Raw genomic sequence first — 19,081 nt, forward strand, 5'->3', positions numbered from 1 at the left:
CGACGGATTTTTAAACTCCTGTCAACTGCAGCTGGGTCTGCTTGAATCTAAAGGGCTGAGCATGACGACAAAGCTGGGGTCGATTTGTCGTCTTGAACGTTGTTCTGATCGTGACGTGAATGCAGTTTGAATGTTTTTAAGTAGCACTGATCTGTTTGCTGTCATTTGTTTAAGTGTTTTAATGACTTTGGAGTCTGATTGAATCAAAACTTCAGACACTTTCATACCAAAAGAACCGTTTCCAAGAACCTGGGGACTTCCCCACTGGAGGAACCGTGTTCTGGTTTGATTCCTCGGCTGCAGTTCCTACCTCAGAATAAAGACTGTGGCTGAGGTTGACTTTTACAGACATGAACGTAACTGATTGGTAAAGGGGAAACGACTGTTAATTAGAAGGTGAAAGGTCATAATTATACATTTCACCATCACGTAGAACTGTAGACAAATTCACAAACATTTCAGCTCCTTGTTAATATGTTTGAAGCCCAAAACATCATATTCTTAATTTTAGCTATGATACGGCTAACACTGTAAAAAAACAAAGGACTGGCTACCAAAGATTGGTTTGTGAAGGGGAGAACCACTGTGATGAAGAGAAGCGATACTGATGGGAGGAAACCCTCCGACTGATGTTTGAATCAGTGGGACAGCTGACTGGAATTAAAGCTCTTTGTATTGCCTTGTGTGTTAAAGCTGCAGCGTCAGCGGCGTGGTTGTCATGATGCCGCGATATTAAACTTTGGTACGATTCTCGTAAATCTGACGATATTGATACCTGTTTGATACCACGGCAACAAAAATAGAAATATTAGACACCCAGGGTTGGGTAATATCTTGTTTTTAACGACCAAAATTTGCAGAAAAACGTCTTCGCACTGATTAAAGGAGCAGTATGTAACTCTGACACCTAGTGTTTAAAATGGGTACTGCAGTCTAAATTCAAAACATTACAGAGAGCTGCCCCCCCTCCCCTCTCTAGAGTTGATGCTCACGAATGGTTGCCATGTGGTGGACACTGAAGCTTCAGTGTTTATCCAGCTCTGCATGGGTCTGATCCCAGTCAGGTCCAAACAAATCCAGAGCATTCAGGACCAGAATCTAAAGTTTGAAGGAGGACATACTGGACGTTTCAGTCACTACAGATCTTACTGATTGATCCTTCAAATTTCATAAAAACATTGTCATTTGTTTTCATCGCGAAATGTTGCCAATGTTTTTGTGCAATTTCATCAGTCTGGAGGAGTTTGCGTGCAATTTTTGATCGACTTTTTCGTCTCCTAAACACCTGTCTGATGTAAGAAATGTAGTTTTCTAAAGAATTCGGTACTCATTAATACTATCAATCATTAAAATCACAGGGATTGTATTGTTTTAGAACACGTGGTATCAAACAAGTATCAGAGAATCGTCATTTTTACAACCCAAGTGTCAGGGATTGTATGGCATTAATGTTTCAAAATTATGAAATGTTGGCTGAATAAAGTTTTTACATTTTTAAGAAAAAGTTTCTTCTCCTGTTTTGTAACATGGATAAATGATTAGTCAGGGTCCTGTCAGGGGATTCAAACCAGGAACCTCCTTACTGTGAGTGGACAGAGCTAACCACTGCATCACCGTGCAGCCTTAACCCTAAGGTGACATCAAATTAAAACAAAAGAAAAAAACTGAGAAAAGATTTGTTAGACTGGAGATGTTTTGGGAGATATAGCAGCGTGTCATCAGCGTACGACAACATTTTGACCAAGTGTACTGGGGCTAATTGGGACCAACTTGAGTAAAAAACAATCAACCCCATGAGATACTAGTTAGTCTAGTTAGTTTGTTTTGCCAGGAGGCCACATTATCAAGAAAACTGATCTTCAGATCTCTGGTATTTTACCTTCCAAAATAATGTTGATTAGTTGTCTCTTTTGTTGTTTGTGGAACAGTTGATGTCGTCATCTTCTCCTGTCAGTATTTAAAAATCCCCCCCAACACTCATTGTTTCACTTCTGCTTTTCAGTCGACACAAACGTCCTCCGGCTATGTAATTGTTGTTACTCTGTCTGGCTCATGGTTCTGCTGACTTTGTGTATTCACGTCTAAATTTATAATCTGCGTATGAATTTGTTTTTCCCCCTCTGGGTCTCAGAAGTGAAACCACGCTTCATCTTTAACTTCAACTTTATTGTCCCCAAGGGGAAATTTGTTTTTCAGCCAGGTGAAAACAAGAGACATCTAGAAACACAGAGACATCAGAAACAACATGAAAACATGAAACACATGAATACTAGAGTTCATCTGGTAACAACAGGAAACGGAGAATGTATAAAAACGGCCATAAAACCGTCATTTAAACCAAACTAAAACTCATCATCAGGGTCATCATTGGAGTTCAGTCATTTGATGGCCTGAGTTATGATCTGTCTTTCCTGCCTGAGGACAGAGGATGACAGAGAGCGCTGCATCTCTCTTTCTGAAGGTGAGACACAGATCAGGTAATTTGATCCCAATGATCTTACTATCAACTTTATGAAGGGAAAATCTCCAAACAGCCTGTTTGAGCACACATTTTCTGAAAAGTGGAGCAGGCAGAAGACAGAGAGGATGGACTTTTCTCATCATTGGGGGGTTTGTAGACGGACTAGAGACACATACTAGAGTTAGAGAAACATGGTGAAGTGTGTTTTGCAGAATATGTGACCTTTAAATGACCTTAAAAAGTCCAAAATGAATCTCGGCTGTTGATTCACAGATTAATAAGCAATCAGGGCCATTTAAAAAAATTAATACTGCATCTGCAATGCACAATGCAGCCTGGTGAGGGCGACAGAAGAGACGTCAGACATATCAACATGTCTTATGAAGTTTGTTTCTCACATTCTTATCTTTATTGTAAGCGTTTGAAGATTACGAGTGCTGTAAACTGGGTGGAGAGTGTGTGTGTGTAGGTGTGTGCGTCTGTGTTTGTGTCTGTTGGATTTCAGGAATGAGGCTCCTGTGTTTAAGGTGCGTCTAACCTGAGATCAAAGAGAGAGGAAGCTGTCAGCGGGACCTTTGTCTTTTTTATTTTTATCACACCGACTGTAACGGCAGCTCACCCTCGTCCTGCTGAAGACGATATCTGAGACTCGGAGCGCGGGGAATCTTCAAGGTTACTCTGACATATTTTGGTTAAACATTTTTCAGCTGTTATTATCGGCAGTCTGGAGCCAACAACTCAAATTCTGTTTCACTTTATTGGACACCCTGCAGCCTTTTTTAGGCCTCCAGGTCCATAATTGTAGTCAGTTCATTTGTGTTTTCTTTGTTGTTGAGTTTGTGCAGCCTTTTCCCCGCTGTTTTCAAAGTCAAAGTCAACTTTATTGTCAATTTCAAAATATGCCACACATACAGTGGAATCGAAATTTCGTTTGTCTCCGTCCCGCGGTGCAATACAACCAAAATAAGGTAAACTTAATCAAACTTGTTAACTTAATCAAAAATGTTGGCCAAAGTTATGATGTCACTTCCTGTGTTTTCACACATGCTTACAACTTCTTTCAACTAAACAGCTGATAAACAGAAGCTACTCTAGTTAGCACTCCTCACCAGCTCCAATCATCCCACATGACCGGTGTATCAGAACATCCCTTTGAGGCTCACACCAAACATCTCCATAATACTTGACTTTACCACCTTTACCGTCCATCACTCGTTGGGACCCCCCTACTATGGTCTAGCACCCGTTGCAAGAATGTGCAATTAAAGGGGCACAACGGCAGAAGTGCAGATATTGGGATAGGGCCTTTGTCTTGAAAAGTGCTGGAGCACACCATTTACCTAAGAATTAAAGGTCCAATCAGTAAGGTATACTGAGTTTTAAGACACCCCCACACGGCCGTTTTGGACACCCCTCGGTGTGCCAGATATGAGAGCAGTTATCAGGTCAACAGGTGTTGCAGCGATGGAAGCGGTCAAGAGAAGTGGTTCAGATAGAAGTGATTGTACCCGACCTAAAAAGCCTCTGCATGTTTCTAATAAGCTCCACGAGCAGAAACGTGCTCAAACTAGGATCAATATTGGAGATGCTTTTGAAAAATGGAGAGAGGTTAGAACACAGAAAGGTTTACAGACCCATGCAGAGCTGGATAAACACTGAAGCTTCAGAGTCCACCACATGGTGACCTGCCCTTATACATTTATAATATACATTTTTGTTACTGCAGCAGTGTAACTCCACTACGTACAATAAAGAATGCAATGAGGGGAAAAACAGATGAAGGGAACGAGGTCACGTTAAATGTAGAACATTCACAGGTGTGTTCTGGTTTAGAGAAAGAATCTGGAGCAGGTGACAGAGGCAGCGAGTCGGTGGGAGCAGCTCCACCTGTGTGAGTTTTATTATCTGTGTCTGATAATAAACCCACACTAAGGTTTAAATTTAACTCCCACAGGAGGAGGAAATCCGGTTTGATATTTATACCTGACCTGTTTCTACAGAGAGTTACTGACTTTGTTTGTCCCTGCAGACCACCGTACATGGCTTACAGGGACTAAACACACAGGTTTAATGCTTAAAATGTGAAGTCTGGGGCATGCAGAAATGTTTAAATCTTTTTTTATTAATTTGAATCTACAAACCCTCAGTCAACTTCAACACAGAACAAAGACACTATCAGACTAACTAATGAACAGAAGGACTGAGGGGCTGACTAAAGAGCCTTTCAGATTGGACGGGGTGTGGCGCTGCGCTCGCCGCGGAGTCGGGCACAGAGCAGAAGGGGCACGACAGGATTGGACAGAGTTTCGGCTCGTCCAGGAGCTGCATGATACTCAATGTCTAACTATTCAAATTGACATTGGCTCTCCCCCAAACTTCAACATTTTGAAGTCCACTTCCAAATAAAAAGCTAATAACTTCGAATCGCACGTTTAGGTATAAATAAAGATTACGTGATCTTGTAAACAGATTGTGATGTTTCACAATGTTCCACCTGTTGGTTTTTTCTGGGCAGAAAAGCGCTGGCTGTGCATTTAGGGGAGCTTGCAAGAAGAAAAGCGCTGCAGGTCCATCCTGTCTCCATGACAACAGTCTGTTGACAACGGCCGCTGTATGGTCGACTCTGCTCCGTTACTTTTTATTGCATGTTTCATATTTGAGATGGTTTATTTTGGGGCGCTGGTGGCCCAGTGGTTAGTGCGCGCGTCATGTATGGAGGCTGTAGACCTCCTGTGGCTCCTTTCCTGCATGTCATTCCCTACTCTCTCTCTCAACCTGATTTCTGACTTTATCCACTGTCCTATCCTCCATTAAAGGCACAAAAAGCCCAAAAATAATTCTTTAAAAAAAAAAAAATTACGGGAAATTTCAAACATTTGAAAAAGTTCAAAGATTTTCAACTTGAGCGCTCGGAGCAGGAAAGAAGACACTGAGCGCTGCACCACCTGCTTCTGCAAACGCTCTCTCCTCATTGAAAACAATTTTAAAAGACGCTGGCACACGGGGCCTTTTATGTTTGGTACCTGCAGTACCTTTGTGGCCCAGGAGGGGGCCCAGACCCCCCTTAAGGACCACTAACTTGCATCATTAGAAAAAGTTAAGGTATGCAGACCCCCCTAAACGGACCATGTTGATGCAGAAATCATTTATCATCAGTTAAATCAGAAACACATTTACTGTGTCTGCATAATGAACACAAACACCTGCTGCCCATATAAGGCGTTTCCTTCCGACCTGATCAAAGGTCTTATTGGCAGCAGGAAGCAGGAAGCGGCTCCTCTGTTTGATTGATAACGCCGCTTGGCATCGTGGGTAAACAAGGCCCTCCTGTGAAGCCTTATCAGCGGACAGTTTGCAGCTTTATCAGCGCGGCAGTTTGAGGTGTCAGCTGGAGTTTTACTTTGAGCTCTGATGGTTAACCAGAGAGCATCTGTCTGATGAGATTACACAGAAACTGTCTTCTCTTCTGCTGAGGTCGAGTTCAGTCAGACTCCTGACCCTGAATAATAAGTTCTAGTTTTGTCATTTAGAAAGAAAACCAAAACTTTGTCTGGAGAATGTTCACTTATTTACGGGTTTGTTTGCAAAGATATTCAGTAAAAAGTTCTTCTCACTGCGATGGTAGCCTAGAAGTTACTTTGCACGCCCCATGTACAGAGGTTGTAGTCCGTATAGCGTGCGGCCCCTGGTTCAAATCCGACCTGCGGCTCCTTTCCTGCATGTCATTCCTCATCTTCGCGTCCCCCGTCTGTTCCTGCAGGGGGCGCTGGAGTCCCATCGATGGCGGTCTCCGTGCTGGAAATGCTGTCTCAGTCTAACTTTCAGTCAACCTAACGACAGGCTGAGAGCTGGAGCTGAGGCGGGTTTTAAACCTCCTGACAAACTGTTACACTGCGCCCACCTGTCAATCAGGTCAGCTACACGCCTTATTGTGAATAACTCTTATCCTTCATCAAATCAAAACTGATGAGTCATCAAAACATTCACCCCCCGTACAGTGTGTGTCCATCCAGACATGAGCTAATCACACCTATTTTGTTTTTTGAACCAGGCTGTAAACATGTTCATCTCTGCTGTAAAAACAGGCTTTTTAGAATGGGTGTGTATGTGACTTCCTGTGCTTCTGCAGCCAGCCTCTAGTGGACACTCCAGGAACTGCAGGATATTTACACTTCAGCATTGGCTTCATTTTTAAACAACGGAGGTTGCAGCTTGAATTGTCGCTGATGGGAGTCGGGATGCGATCCCGGTGGATTGTGTTTGTCCTGTTTTTACTCTCCATGCAGAATGTTGTTCCAGGATCCACCAAACGTTTATTCAGTACAGCTCGGACTACAAATGTACTACAATGGAAACCAGAAGACTTCACATGATGAAAACCCAGACCCCCGAGTGCAGGTTGAATCTTTGTAAGTAGAATCTGTAACTACGTCTTTAAGCCTGCATTGTTTGCAGAATAAACAAAGTACAGAGGCTGTTAAATCGAGCCGCCCTGCCAGGAGGCCGACCTCTGGTTAGACATCAGTTCACGATGAGCAGCGTTTCTGTTGCTCTGTAGGTGTGACGGAGCATGGAGAGCACGATGACTCACGGTTTATTCACACATGCTGATTTCTGCGTTCTTCTGACACATTTAAAGTTTCCACGTTTAGCAGCACGTTTTTGTTTTCTCCACTTTTGTCTCGGAGGGAAATTCCCCCTCAGTCGTCCTCCCACGACACAAACCCCTTCATCTGTGACATTTTCTTTCACGCTGTGATGATCATTTGCATTCACGCCCTTCACCCTCTTGATGTTGTATTTTCTCTCCTCTTGTTGTCTGAATGTTTTTTAACAAAGAGTTTTTGGAATTCCCAGATGTTTGAAGTGGCTTTCGTTTACCATGAAGTCTTTATTTAACACCTGCCTTCAGCTTTCTCATCCTCTTCCTGTTGCTGTTGTTACCTGCTCTGCCTCTTCACATTAAGTGTTTCTGGAGGACTAAACCTCTTCAGGACTGGTTTTTTCTACAGGTGGTCTTCAGTTTTTAAGAGTTTTTAGAGAGGAAGGGCCACATTAAAGAAGAATTAAAGCAGATTTCGAGACTTAAATTGTGATTTGACATGAATTGGGCCGTAATCTTTAATCTTTAGAATTGCTGTTCTTTGCTGTTCATCTTCTTACACTGGCTCCCAGTTACTGCTCACATCAAATTTAAAAATCTGCTGCTCGCTTACAAAACAGCGACAAAAACGTCTCCTCCTTACTTTAACTCTCTGATCCAGGTCTACACTCCCTCCCGCCCACTACACTTTGCCAATGAAAGGCGTCTGATCCAACCTTCACAACAGGGTCCTAAGACGCTGACTAGACTCTTCTCCTCTGTCGCCCCCCCGGTGGTGAATGTAGAATTGTAGAATAATGAAGTTGGAATATTACTAAATTAAAGCCATGATATTAGAAGAATTAAGTCATGTGGGCGCTGTTAGCCTAGCGGTTACTGCGCTCGCCCCATGTACAGACGCTAAAGTCCTCGAGAGTGGGCCGCTCGGGTTTGAATCCAACCTGTGGCTCCATTCCTGCATATCTCTCTCTCTCTCCACAGCTTCCCATCAATCAATATTTATCTGTATAGCACCAATTCATAACGAGTGTTATCTGGAGACGCTTTACAAAAGAGCATATGGGAGAAGATGCAGGAAGAACTTTTACATCGGCTTCGTTCTTCAACATCGGAGGTTGCACCATAGTTTAAACACATTTTAAAAGGGGGGGGGGGGGGGGGCTTCTTTCTTGTAGCCCAAACACCCCGTGGTTAGTTTTAGTACCACCGGGACCTTAAGGAGGTTTACATGTTGGATTTAGGAAGAAAGATAATGTATGCATAGTTCCTCTGCATGTAACTACGAACGGTTAAATGTAACATCTGTACAGTGTCCTCACGCCGCCCTCTGTCCCACTCTTAACCACACCAGCAGAAAGTCCATGTGTTAAATAAAGTGTGGAAAGTGAGCGCTCGGCTGCTCCGTGGTCTGCAGCTGTTTGTGATGGTGGTCTGCAGACAGAACAGTTTCTCTTTCCGCTCAGCGTGGGAGGAAGTTGACGCTAGGGAAACCCTGCAGCAGACGCAATGAGTGAGAGGGGGGGATGGGTGGAGAGTGGGTGGGTGGTGTAAGAGGGGGAGACCGTCATGGTGTCCCATGGGGGCTCAGCAGGATGGGTAGGGGGAGTACAGGTCTGAACCTCACTGAGGAAAGTTTGAATTACGATAATAGATGTTTGGACGGAGTTTGTTTCCTGCACAGTGAGATTCTTCTTTTGATTATTTAGACTTCAGAAGCAAAGAGAGCTTGTGGAACGCAGCATATTCAACTGAACACATGCCTGACTCACCGAGAGAGCAACAAGTGACTGACACATATCACACAAGTTAAACGACACATATAATGAAAAATCCACTTGTACAGTGTTTTTGAACATATATTTGGGTAACCTGAGAGTCTACTGACTCATTGCATTTAAAGAGACACACATCAAAACGGAGCGTTCTGAGAGAGCTGGTTTATACAGGGTCACAAACCTCCTCTGGTGCTTGATTCATGTTAAACATTCAGTCCTTACAGTGTAAAAGAGAAATGAGCTCTAGAGACTCAAACTGTTTTTGTAGCAGGCTGTAAACATGTTTATTTAAACATGGGGCGCTATGGAGACTGACTCACTGCAGGAGACAGACTCTAGCGGACACAACAGGAACTGCAGTTTTTGGCTTCATTCATCACATTTTGCAACTGTATTTTTATTGGCTGAGAAATTTGTTATTAGATTGGTGTCATCTAACTTTATTGATGAGAATAATTAAGTATCATCTGCATAACAGTGAATATTTTGTTAGTGTTTATGTTACCTTTAAGAAGCATTTATTGGGTTAATAAGCATTCAAAACTAAATTGTTTCAGAGACACAGAAAACATGTAACAGAAATCAAAGGCTGCCAGGGAGGCCTTAACAGGTAACGCTAAAGGCTGAGGTATAGCAACGAAACCACCTGGCACCCCAAATTATACAGAGCAAATTACACAGAATCTTCTCTGTGTTCATGCACCCAAAGACAGCGATGGAAGCCACAGGGAGAACCTCTCACTACCCCTGAAGGTGAGATCATGAGTCAACACAGAGGACAGGAGACCCAGAGTTTATATAAGCTCCCCACACCTGGTCTTAATCAAAGCCAATCAGCCGACCTCAGTGAGAAGCAAGAGAGAGAGAGAGAGAGAGGGAGAGAGCGAGAGAGAGAGAGAGAGAGAGAGAGAGAGAGCCCTCACAGCTGAGCCTCTACAATCACCTGTGGATGGACACCTGGGACTGTTATCGCAACCGCATACTACATACTACTATCTAAATCAGTCTGCATTATAAACTGTATACTGAGTTCAACAGTAGTATGTAGTATGAATGCCAGTCGGAGGTAATTAACATAATTAAAATAAAACAAGTCTACAATCTCTCAAATATTCATTTATACACAACGCCCTGGGTTGAAATATGATTGGCATGCTATTGAAATTGTAGTATACTTTACAGACATTCAGGTTGAACTTTTACTCAGCTGTGAATAATATGAAGAGCAGGCCGAGGACCATATAACTGCAGCTGCTGGTCCAGCTGTGACACATTCACTGTACAGTCTACAAAGCAGGAAAATAAATATATGAACATGTCATATTTGTTATTGGTTCATAATGTGGCAAGATATTCCCACCGACGAGTTCAAACAGCTGCGCTCCGGCATTTTGATCTCTGACCTGTCGCTTTGCATTGTGGGAAACAGTACGCGAGGTAGACTGGTCCGATGCATACTGTACATGTTTCCTGAATCAGTATGACATCCTGGTATTTTTGGCATACTGCGGATCTCGCAGTTGTTCACATACTGCATACTGCGTACTGCATTTTGGCCAAATCAGTATGTACTAGTAGTATAGTACGCGGTTTCGATAACAGCCTCTGTCTTGGTCTGTCCATGGACACCAGACGCTCCCCCAAATCCTGAAGTTCCCTTTTTTAAAAGAGTTTTTCTGATTTTGGACCAAAACTTGGTGACGGCAGAAACAGGAAATCCTTCAGTCCTCACTCATAGCTGACCGACCGTCCTGGATAATCTGAATAGTCTGTGCATGACTCAGCAGAGAGTCACAGCGACTCATCAGGATTTTTCTCTTTTCTTTTGGTTTGTGGTCAAGAGAGTAATGTGTTAAATATTAGAGGTGTGTAATCCTTGGGAGGAAAATGCTCCTTAACAAAGTCTTTTGTCCCTGACAGGCTCCAGTTTTAGTCTAAGTTTCTGACATTATTACAGAAATGATACTCACAGAGAAACCTTTTTGTTACAGAGGAAGGTGATTTTTCTTGTCTCACAATAACAGACAGTAGGGATGGTTAAATCCCAGTTTTTATGAATGTGGTGTGTTCTCCAGTATGTTCTTCAAAACGCTTTTGTCAAAATGGTGATTCTATTGAACTACACATAGCGTTGATATAAAGACAAATGTTCTAACTAGTGGGTTGGAATATTCAGAATTCTGGTAAAATCCCATCTAACACCTAGTGTTTAAAATGGGTACTGCAGTCTAAATTCTAAACATCATAGAGAGCTTCCCCCCCGCCCAGGTCACCATGTGGTGGACTCTGAAGCTTCAGTGTTTATCCAGCTCTGCATGGGTCTGTAAACCTTTCTGTGTTCTAACCTCTCTCCATTTTTCAAAAGCATCTCCAATATTGATCCTAGTTTGAGCACGTTTCTGCTCGTGGAGCTTATTAGAAACATGCAGAGGCTTTTTAGGTCGGGTACAATCACTTCTATCTGAACCACTTCTCTTGACCGCTTCCATCACTGCAACACCTGTTGACCTGATAACTGCTCTCATATCTGGCAAACCGAGGGGCGTCCAAAACGACCGTTTGGGGTGCCTTAAAAGTGCCTACCTTCTCTGGTCCAAACAAATCCAGAGCATTCAGGAGCAGAATCTAAAGTTAGAAGGAGGACATACTGGCTGCTGCATTGTTGTCAGAGAAGCCAGCACTTCAACATAGCATGTTTCCTTAATGATCAGAGAGTAAGATACCTTTATCATCTCACTCTCTACACAGCTCACTGATTGGACCTTCAAAGAAACAAGTTTAACGCCACGCTGGTTTTGACCTCCGGTGCATGAAGGGATTTTATTGACAGAGTTTGAACACTCCTGGAGCCCCACAAAAAATACAAAAATAAAACAAATGTTTACAAAATAAAATAAAGAATTCATGCTTCATTAATTAATTTAATCATTTTGATTAAATTATATTAAATTATTCTGCATCATGAGTATTTCCAGCAGGCAGTTCATCATAATTATGAAGTTGTAAAGAATAAAATAATTCACATGCAGACACAGCTCGACAGGTAACAAAAAGGGCAGTGCATTATGGTCCTTGTAGTTCCGACGTCATTATTTCCGATGTTTGATTCTTTCATATTTCATAATTGCTCAGATATTCAATCTAGTTCTTCGGACATTAAAAGGTGACTTTAGTGGTTTATAAATAATCTGATGTTTTTTTCTTTTAAGTCCTCAGCTGCTTCAGTCTGTGTCTCAGCTCTCGACTCCGCCTCCTCAGCTCCTCCTTCGTTGTCAGCAGCCTCCTCTCGTGCTCTCTGACCTCCTCGATGTACTCCGTCGCCTTTTTCAGGATCACCACCTTGGCCGCTCGGTCGTTCTTCTCCAGTGCCGGGATCTCGTCCCGCAGAGCCAGGAAGCTCATCTTCAGCTCGTTCCTGCGCTGCCTCTCCAGCACGTTGTGAGTCCTGCGTTTGTCCACATTGTCCTCGCCGTCCGAACGGGGACTCCAGCACCTGCGTCCGCTGTCGCTCTGCCTCAGTGTCTGGCAGACGCTCTGGGGCTTGAACCGTTTCCCCGCAGGCTGCTGGGCGGACGCAGACGGCTGCTGGGCGGCGTAGTTGTGCTGGTGGACGTTGATGTGAGAGCGTTTAAGAACCGCCGGGGAGCTGCTCGCCCTGCTGCTGTTATCTGACCGCTGAGACACGTTTCTCCTGTCCACCGTCACCACGTCGATCTCTACATCCTCCTCAGCTTCCTGTTCCTCCTCCTCCTCTTCTTCTTCTTCTTCTTCTTCTGGGGAAAAATAAAAGATTATTTCAGTTATTGCAACACTTTCTCCAGGTTTAAGCTACAAGGAGGGCCAATTGAGTTAAGTTAACTTTGTCACAAGCATGCCGCTTACCTGATTCGCTGTCGCTGCTGCTGAGAGGCGGCGAGTCCAGACACAGTTCTGGCACCACCTCCATCGCCCCTCCGTCCTCGCTCAGGCCACTCAGCGTGGTGCACGGAAACACCACAGAGGGGTCGATGCAGTCTGTGGACGCAGCGTGGAGGTCCTTCAGGTACCCCGTGGTCACCCTGGAGCTGCACACCTGCTGACCAGCTGCAGCACTGTCTGTGCTGTTGGCCGCGGAAGAGTCCCGGCGGGCACGCAGCGAGGCTAGCCTTTCGGACACCACCCTCTCCAGCTTGGTGGCGGCGGCGAAGCTGCTGCTCCACATGCAGTCCTGGATGATGAAGGACTGGAGGAGCGCCGCGGAGGGGTTGCAGTCCTCATCCAGCAGGTCAGTCACCGCCTCCAGGTGCTCTGCGGCGGACAGCGGGACATCGGGCAGCGAGGGTCTCCGGCTGGGCGACAGAGGAGGCGTCGGCAGCAGCTCGAACTTCTTCCAGATGTCCTCGTCAGGGCCCGGGAGGAACTGTCTGCAAGGAGGCAGGTAGAAGTCCTCCTCCTCGCCATCCAACAGGAAGTAGGGCTGCACCGTGTCATAGTCATAATCATAGTTCGTGCTGTGCATGGTTAACACCGGCGGCATCAGGCTGCCTGAGAGGGGACAAAACATGAGATTAGGCTTTGCAGGGCTCCCCAAAAATCTCTGAAATGCCTTTTTTTTTTTGAAGCCTCCTTTTAGATAAACACAGAACGATGTAGTTTTAATTATTTGGACGACAAAATGATACGTGCACATTTAACAGATCTCTGTCACAATTAAATTTTAAAGCATGTTAAAATCCATCAAACGCAGATTTTTAACTAGGAATTCTGTTAACAAACAAACAAACAAACAAACAAACACAAAGTGACTGTTACCCAGGCGGAGCTGTTTAAATACTCAAGTATTGGTTATTGAGGTGTAATAAGGTATAACGTGTCCTGTGACGCACAAGAGGCGACGTAGAAATAAAAAAGTGCCGTAGTCATGCCAAAACTAATGCAAGAAACTGAACATTAAGGGTTATTCTGTTGATAGATCACGTCTAAAATAAAAGAATATGAATAAAATGCCACAATTAATTATCAGTAGAGGGCGCTTGTCAATTCGGCATAATAATAACCTACTTATCCTGCAGGTACAACTCTAAAATTAGTGCAAAGCTCCCATCAGTGTCTTACTCAGTCACGAAGGACCGCACACTCCGCACAATTAAACTGTCAAATAAAGAAATAAAGGTTTATTTAAAAGCTTTAACCTAAAGCTAAAGACACAAAGGGTCACAAACAGTTAAAGGTGATCACAGAGGTACAATTCGGCATAGTTTCTGGAGTGATTAAGAGAGAAATGTCCCGAGGAGAAGCAAAAAGTCGAGGCACCAGTCCCCACTTTGAAACTACGCAACTCTTTAAACCATGAAATTAAATCTTAAAGTTAAAGCTAAAGAGACACACGTTAACCGACAGTTAAACGTAATCACAGGGGTAAATTCGGCATAGGTTGTGGAGTGATTTGGAGTGAAATGTCCCGAGGAGAAGCAAAAAGAGAAGAAACAAATATTGACTGATTACGTGAATCCACGCAGCAGACACACTGACAGCCACCAGTCCCCACTGTGGAACTAAACAACTCGATCTTTAAACTGTGAATTTACAGCTTTACGATAAAGGTAGAGTATGACAGTTTCACAGACAGTTTGAAATAATCACAGGGGAAAATTCGGCATAGTTTTTGGAGAGATTTAGACAGAAATGTCCCGAGGAGAAGCAAAGTAAAGTCGATGCACCGTTAGATGTCATCACAACTTACCGTTATGACTCCCGGAGAGGCGGTAAAGTTACGTACGGTTAATCCAACGGAACACAATAAAAGTTGTGTGGATAAATAATAACACCGACAAAGAAAGCTAAAGTGGTACTACACTGTGCCGTGCTGCCTCCTCGGAGTGAATCACCGACACCGGCTGCTCTCTGGACATTTAATACTCCTGCTCCTGCCTCTTTTTGTTTTTTTGTCTTCATCCGCGCAAATGTCAATTTTGGCGCCAAATGTGCGCTACGTAGTAAACATAAACGACTCGCGAGCGTGTCAAAAACAGTCTTATAAATTAGCAAAACACTTTATTTGTAATAACGAGTCATTTCTATGAATTATTTGTGTTGAATATGAGGAATAAGAAGCATTTAACGCGGGGACTGCTTTGTCTCGCGGATGTGGATGGAAAAAGGTGGTCCGCGCTAACAGTAAATGATGCAGGGCACTACTTTCCGGGAATACTGCTCTGATTCAGTGATGATATCCTGAAAAAACAAAAACAAAAACAAAACAAAAACAGCAATTAAAATAAAAACAACAATAACAATTGTAAAAAACAACAACAGAGGGATTTGAAGTAAAACAGCTATTTATTATGAAAAATGAAACTAATACTTAAGGGAAAAATTAATCAGATTAAAATCAAAATCAAAATCAAACTATTTCAGATTCAAAGATTTGGGAAAACATAAGAATTGATGAGGAAACAAATAAAAACATTAAGAGAAAAGCTAAAATGATGACATCCATTACTTACACGTGTAATTTTGCTAAAACTCATCGTTAATAATTACAAAGCACATCATCAAGTATTCATATTTTGCCTGTTTAATGCTATCAGGTGTTTATTGTTTGGTCACATGATATAACGCTCCATTAATACCTTAATGTTTCTTTTGCCTGTCTGTCGAAGCACTTTGTACACCTGAGTTTGTTAAAGGTGCGATATAAATAAAGTTATTATCATCTTTGATGATCAATTAATTAAGTTTAATCAAACTTTTATTCTGAAAGACACATGAGGATAAACTCTCCATGACTCACTGACTGTATCACTGATGTGATGTGTGTGTACATGAGAGTCTTCACCCATCTGTACAAGCTGCTGTCACCATGACACTGCTGCCCCCTGTTGGCCACAGCGACTCCCTACAATCTAGCTCTTATTTTTGAGTTTTCCTATTTGAACTCACCCAGAGGTGAACATGAATTATTCCTACAATGCATAAAAGTATATATCAAAGTATGGAACGTAGATGAATTGCATTATTGCATTTATGCTGCAGTTAATAACAATGATAATAAATGTATTTATATAGAGCTTTAAATCAAAGTAATGTACATAGCTCCTTTAAAAAGACATTTTTAAACATTTGAAAAGCTAAAAACTAAAAACACACAGAGACAAAGAACATCAGGGAAACATAAAGTCAACTCATGACTAATAGGCAACAGTAAACAAAGGGGTCTCTGAAAATCCTCCTTCTTCAGCCTGACGGCTTCCTTCATTGCTGGTGTCCACCAGTGCAGAGGCGCAAACATGAAGACTAAATAAGTTTCAGAGTTTAAACACAGAAATGAACCCAATGTCCCTGAAATTACTTCTGTCTATTTCAGTTTACACAATTTAGCGGTGGATCCAAAATAATTATAAATAATCCCAAATCCAGCATGTAGAGGCTGAGTGAATGTGGTCTGGACTCTGTGATCCAGGTACACCCCTACTCTCAAGGATGGAGGACCTGAGACAGGAGTGCTGACTCTGTTGTAACAAAAGTCATAACTGTTGTCTTTGCGATATAAAGCCCAAGATTTGTCATTGTATCCAAACAAACATTCAACTGGTCCCCCTGCTCTGCTGATATTCTTATATGCAACTGCTACATAAACTCCTTCTGGTCCTCTCCTCTCCACCTCCCAGTAACAACGTCCAGTCAGACTCTCTTTACTCAGGACCTGACAGTAATCAGTGAATCTGTCTGGGTGACTAGAATACGACTGATGTTCACTCAATACTGTTACTTTTCTGTTCCCATCAGACAATAACAGCTGTGTGTGTGCTGTGTTTGGATCCAGTGTGATGTCACTTGAGTATTCTAAGAACTCAGCTCTGGTCTTGGGCTCTGGTTGTGTGTCCTGGATTCTCTGCTGGATGTTTTGTCAACTCACCTCAAGCTCTCTCTGCTTCTCGGTCCTTTCTGCTGCAGCTGAGACTGTGTCGTGACCTTTATGTTGGTCCATTAAACAGAGATAAGAGATAGACTTCTGATCAGTAAGACAAAATAGCTTCATTACCTCATCATGATGAGAGCAGACGTTCTCCTGGAGCTTCTTGGAGGGCTCCACCAGCTTGTGTTTCTTTAATGGAGCTGCTTCTAAATGAGGCTGGAGGTGTTTCTCACAGTAAGAAGCCAGACACTGCAGACAGGACTTACAGGCTTTCAGTTTTCTCCCGGTGCAGACATAACAGGCCACATCTTCAGATCTAGCATAGCAGTGATCAGCAGGAGCAGCTTGGAGTCCAGTCTTCTTCAGCTCCTCCACTAAATCTGCTAACATGGTGTTTTTCCTCAGGACAGGCCTCAGTATGAAGTCCTGTCTGCACTGAGGGCAGCTGTAGACTCTCTTCTCATCCTCTGTATCCCAATGGCTTTTAATACACTTCATGCAGTAGCTGTGTCCACAGGAAGTAGTCACTAGATCCTTCAGTAGATCCAGACAGATTGAACAGCAGAATTTCTCCCGGTGCAGCAGTTGGTTTCCTCGCTGAGCCATTTCTCCACTTAGTGATCGTGAAGGTCAAATAGTTCCTCTTTCTCTGGATAGAAATACAGTCAGAGCTTTGATGGACAACAACTGACACAGTATATAGTTCACACCCATCCACATACCTGCAGGTCTGTGATGGGGAGGGAAGAGAGGAATGTTTTCCCCAGGTGGAGATCAGGTTTTAGATGCGTTCCTCAAAGAGCAGGTTTTGTATAAACAACAAACAGTAATAATAGTTGGCCTCAAGTTTTGTCTCTGTGGCTAATATACTTACTTTGCCAAGTAGCTCATACAACCCCACAAAAATGATGCCTTAACTATCCCTTAAATCTAAGAGAAGGCTCTCTCCATCAGGTAAAAATCTCTTCTTTGCCCCTCCCCCCATCATGAGCCTTTCCCCCCCTGATTCTCTGTAAGTACGGATGCAGGTCATTTATAAGGACAGGATTTATCAAACAGGGTTTATCCAAAGTGATACCTTTCATCAGAGTTCCTGTTTATCTACATTATAGGGACCATGTTCTTGTTTACCTACCTTACGGAGACCATGTTCCTTTTTACCTACCTTACAGGGACCATGTTCTTATTTACTGCTCGAGCATAATTGGACGGGTAAGCAACATAATTCCAATCAGATTTTTTTTTTAAAGTGTTTATCCCAAGAAAAGGATGTCTCCCTCTGCTTTTCCTCTACTCCCATTATGAGCCGGGTTTTCCATGTTTTTCTAGTTCCTTTCTCCATCAAGGATCTTCTCAGACAGGGTTTATGTAAGTTTATGTCCCCATAAATCGTCTATACCTCTTGGGGGACTCTCCACTTGTCCCTATCTCCTTTCATTGGGCTTTTCTTTTAGACAAGTATGACTCCAAAATGCACCAACCATTTCCCAACATTATGTGGACCATGGCTCACTACTCCCATTATCCTTTCTTGGGTCTTATCAGGAGGAGTTTATTTCCCCAGAGAAAGCGCTCTCCCTTGTGGGCAGACTTTCTGCACATCCCCATCTACCTGTTATTTAGCTTTTTAAATATATTTTTTGTTCATACAAGCGTCTCATGGTGACATTTGTTTGCATACCAACCTAACATGGAGAGTTTATCTAGATTTGTTTCCCAGGAGAAGGATCTTTCCCTTGGGGATGGCCCTCATCTTACCTCTTTAATACCATACATGTTTTCTCTGTGCTTTTACACCACAGGTCGCACCTACACATTCAAACACTGATGGTAGAGGCTGCTGTGTAAAGAGTCCATCAGAATTAACCACTCCATTCATAAACATGCATACGCTGTTGACGAAGCAGAGGGAGCAACTTTGGGTTAAGTATCTTGCCGAAAACACATCGGACATGTGGCTGCAGGAGCTGGGGATCAAACCCCTGACCTTCAGTTTGAGAGACGACGACCCTATCAACTGATCCACTATATTGCACAATATTGACTGATTTCAGGAATAAAATCTTTATCCTTACAAATAATGGAAAGCTAAATCTTCCCACTTCCAATAATGTAGAAACAGGAATATGAAACTTTGAGATACAAACAGTAGTGACGCAATGTGTTGCTGCAGCCACTAGAGGTCAGCAGCTTTAATCTTTACAGACAGGAGTACAGCCATGGACTCTGTATGAGCTGATAATATAGGAAACATCATCATAGTTTATCATATAACGATCATATGTATGACTTGTGGTTTTGTCCTGAAAAAAGGTTATTCATGACAGAACAAACGTGTGTGATGT

At 43.0% G+C, this 19,081-nt stretch overlaps 2 protein-coding genes across 3 annotated transcripts; both read right to left on the reverse strand.

Moving 5' to 3' along the window:
• Positions 1-8,740: 8,740 nt before the first annotated feature.
• Positions 8,741-17,708, reverse strand: LOC110004099 (E3 ubiquitin/ISG15 ligase TRIM25-like). The gene is made up of 2 exons (XM_065953503.1): positions 16,737-17,708; positions 8,741-10,781 (listed from the first exon to the last, which is right to left on the reverse strand). The coding sequence occupies exons 1-2, from the start codon at positions 17,340-17,342 to the stop codon at positions 10,734-10,736; spliced, it is 654 nt and encodes a 217-aa protein (XP_065809575.1). The 5' UTR covers positions 17,343-17,708; the 3' UTR covers positions 8,741-10,733.
• On the reverse strand, positions 11,630-14,729 carry LOC110004098 (transcriptional regulator Myc-1-like). 2 transcript variants are annotated; one of them, XM_065953502.1, is made up of 3 exons: positions 14,562-14,729; positions 12,722-13,363; positions 11,630-12,609 (listed from the first exon to the last, which is right to left on the reverse strand). In XM_065953502.1, the coding sequence occupies exons 2-3, from the start codon at positions 13,353-13,355 to the stop codon at positions 12,044-12,046; spliced, it is 1,200 nt and encodes a 399-aa protein (XP_065809574.1). In that variant the 5' UTR covers positions 13,356-13,363; positions 14,562-14,729; the 3' UTR covers positions 11,630-12,043. The 2 variants fall into 2 exon arrangements, with proteins under 2 accessions (XP_065809574.1, XP_020515308.2); XM_020659652.3 differs by having other exon boundaries at positions 11,630-12,612; positions 14,562-14,728.
• Positions 17,709-19,081: the final 1,373 nt, after the last annotated feature.

Source organism: Labrus bergylta, chromosome 4, assembly GCF_963930695.1.
Source record: "Labrus bergylta chromosome 4, fLabBer1.1, whole genome shotgun sequence".
Classification (NCBI taxonomy): domain Eukaryota; kingdom Metazoa; phylum Chordata; class Actinopteri; order Labriformes; family Labridae; genus Labrus; species Labrus bergylta.

Excerpts from the sequence above, each read along its gene's own strand:
- LOC110004098 (XM_020659652.3), bottom strand. The coding sequence starts at position 13,355 with ATGCCGCCGGTGTTAACCATGCACAGCACGAACTATGATTATGACTAT. Across the intron at positions 12,613-12,721 it reads CAGCAGCGACAGCGAATCAG|AAGAAGAAGAAGAAGAAGAA; the intron begins GTAAGCGGCATG and ends ATTTTTCCCCAG.
- LOC110004099 (XM_065953503.1), bottom strand. The coding sequence starts at position 17,342 with ATGGCTCAGCGAGGAAACCAACTGCTGCACCGGGAGAAATTCTGCTGT. Across the intron at positions 10,782-16,736 it reads AGAAGCAGAGAGAGCTTGAG|AAACTTAGACTAAAACTGGA; the intron begins GTGAGTTGACAA and ends TAATAATGTCAG.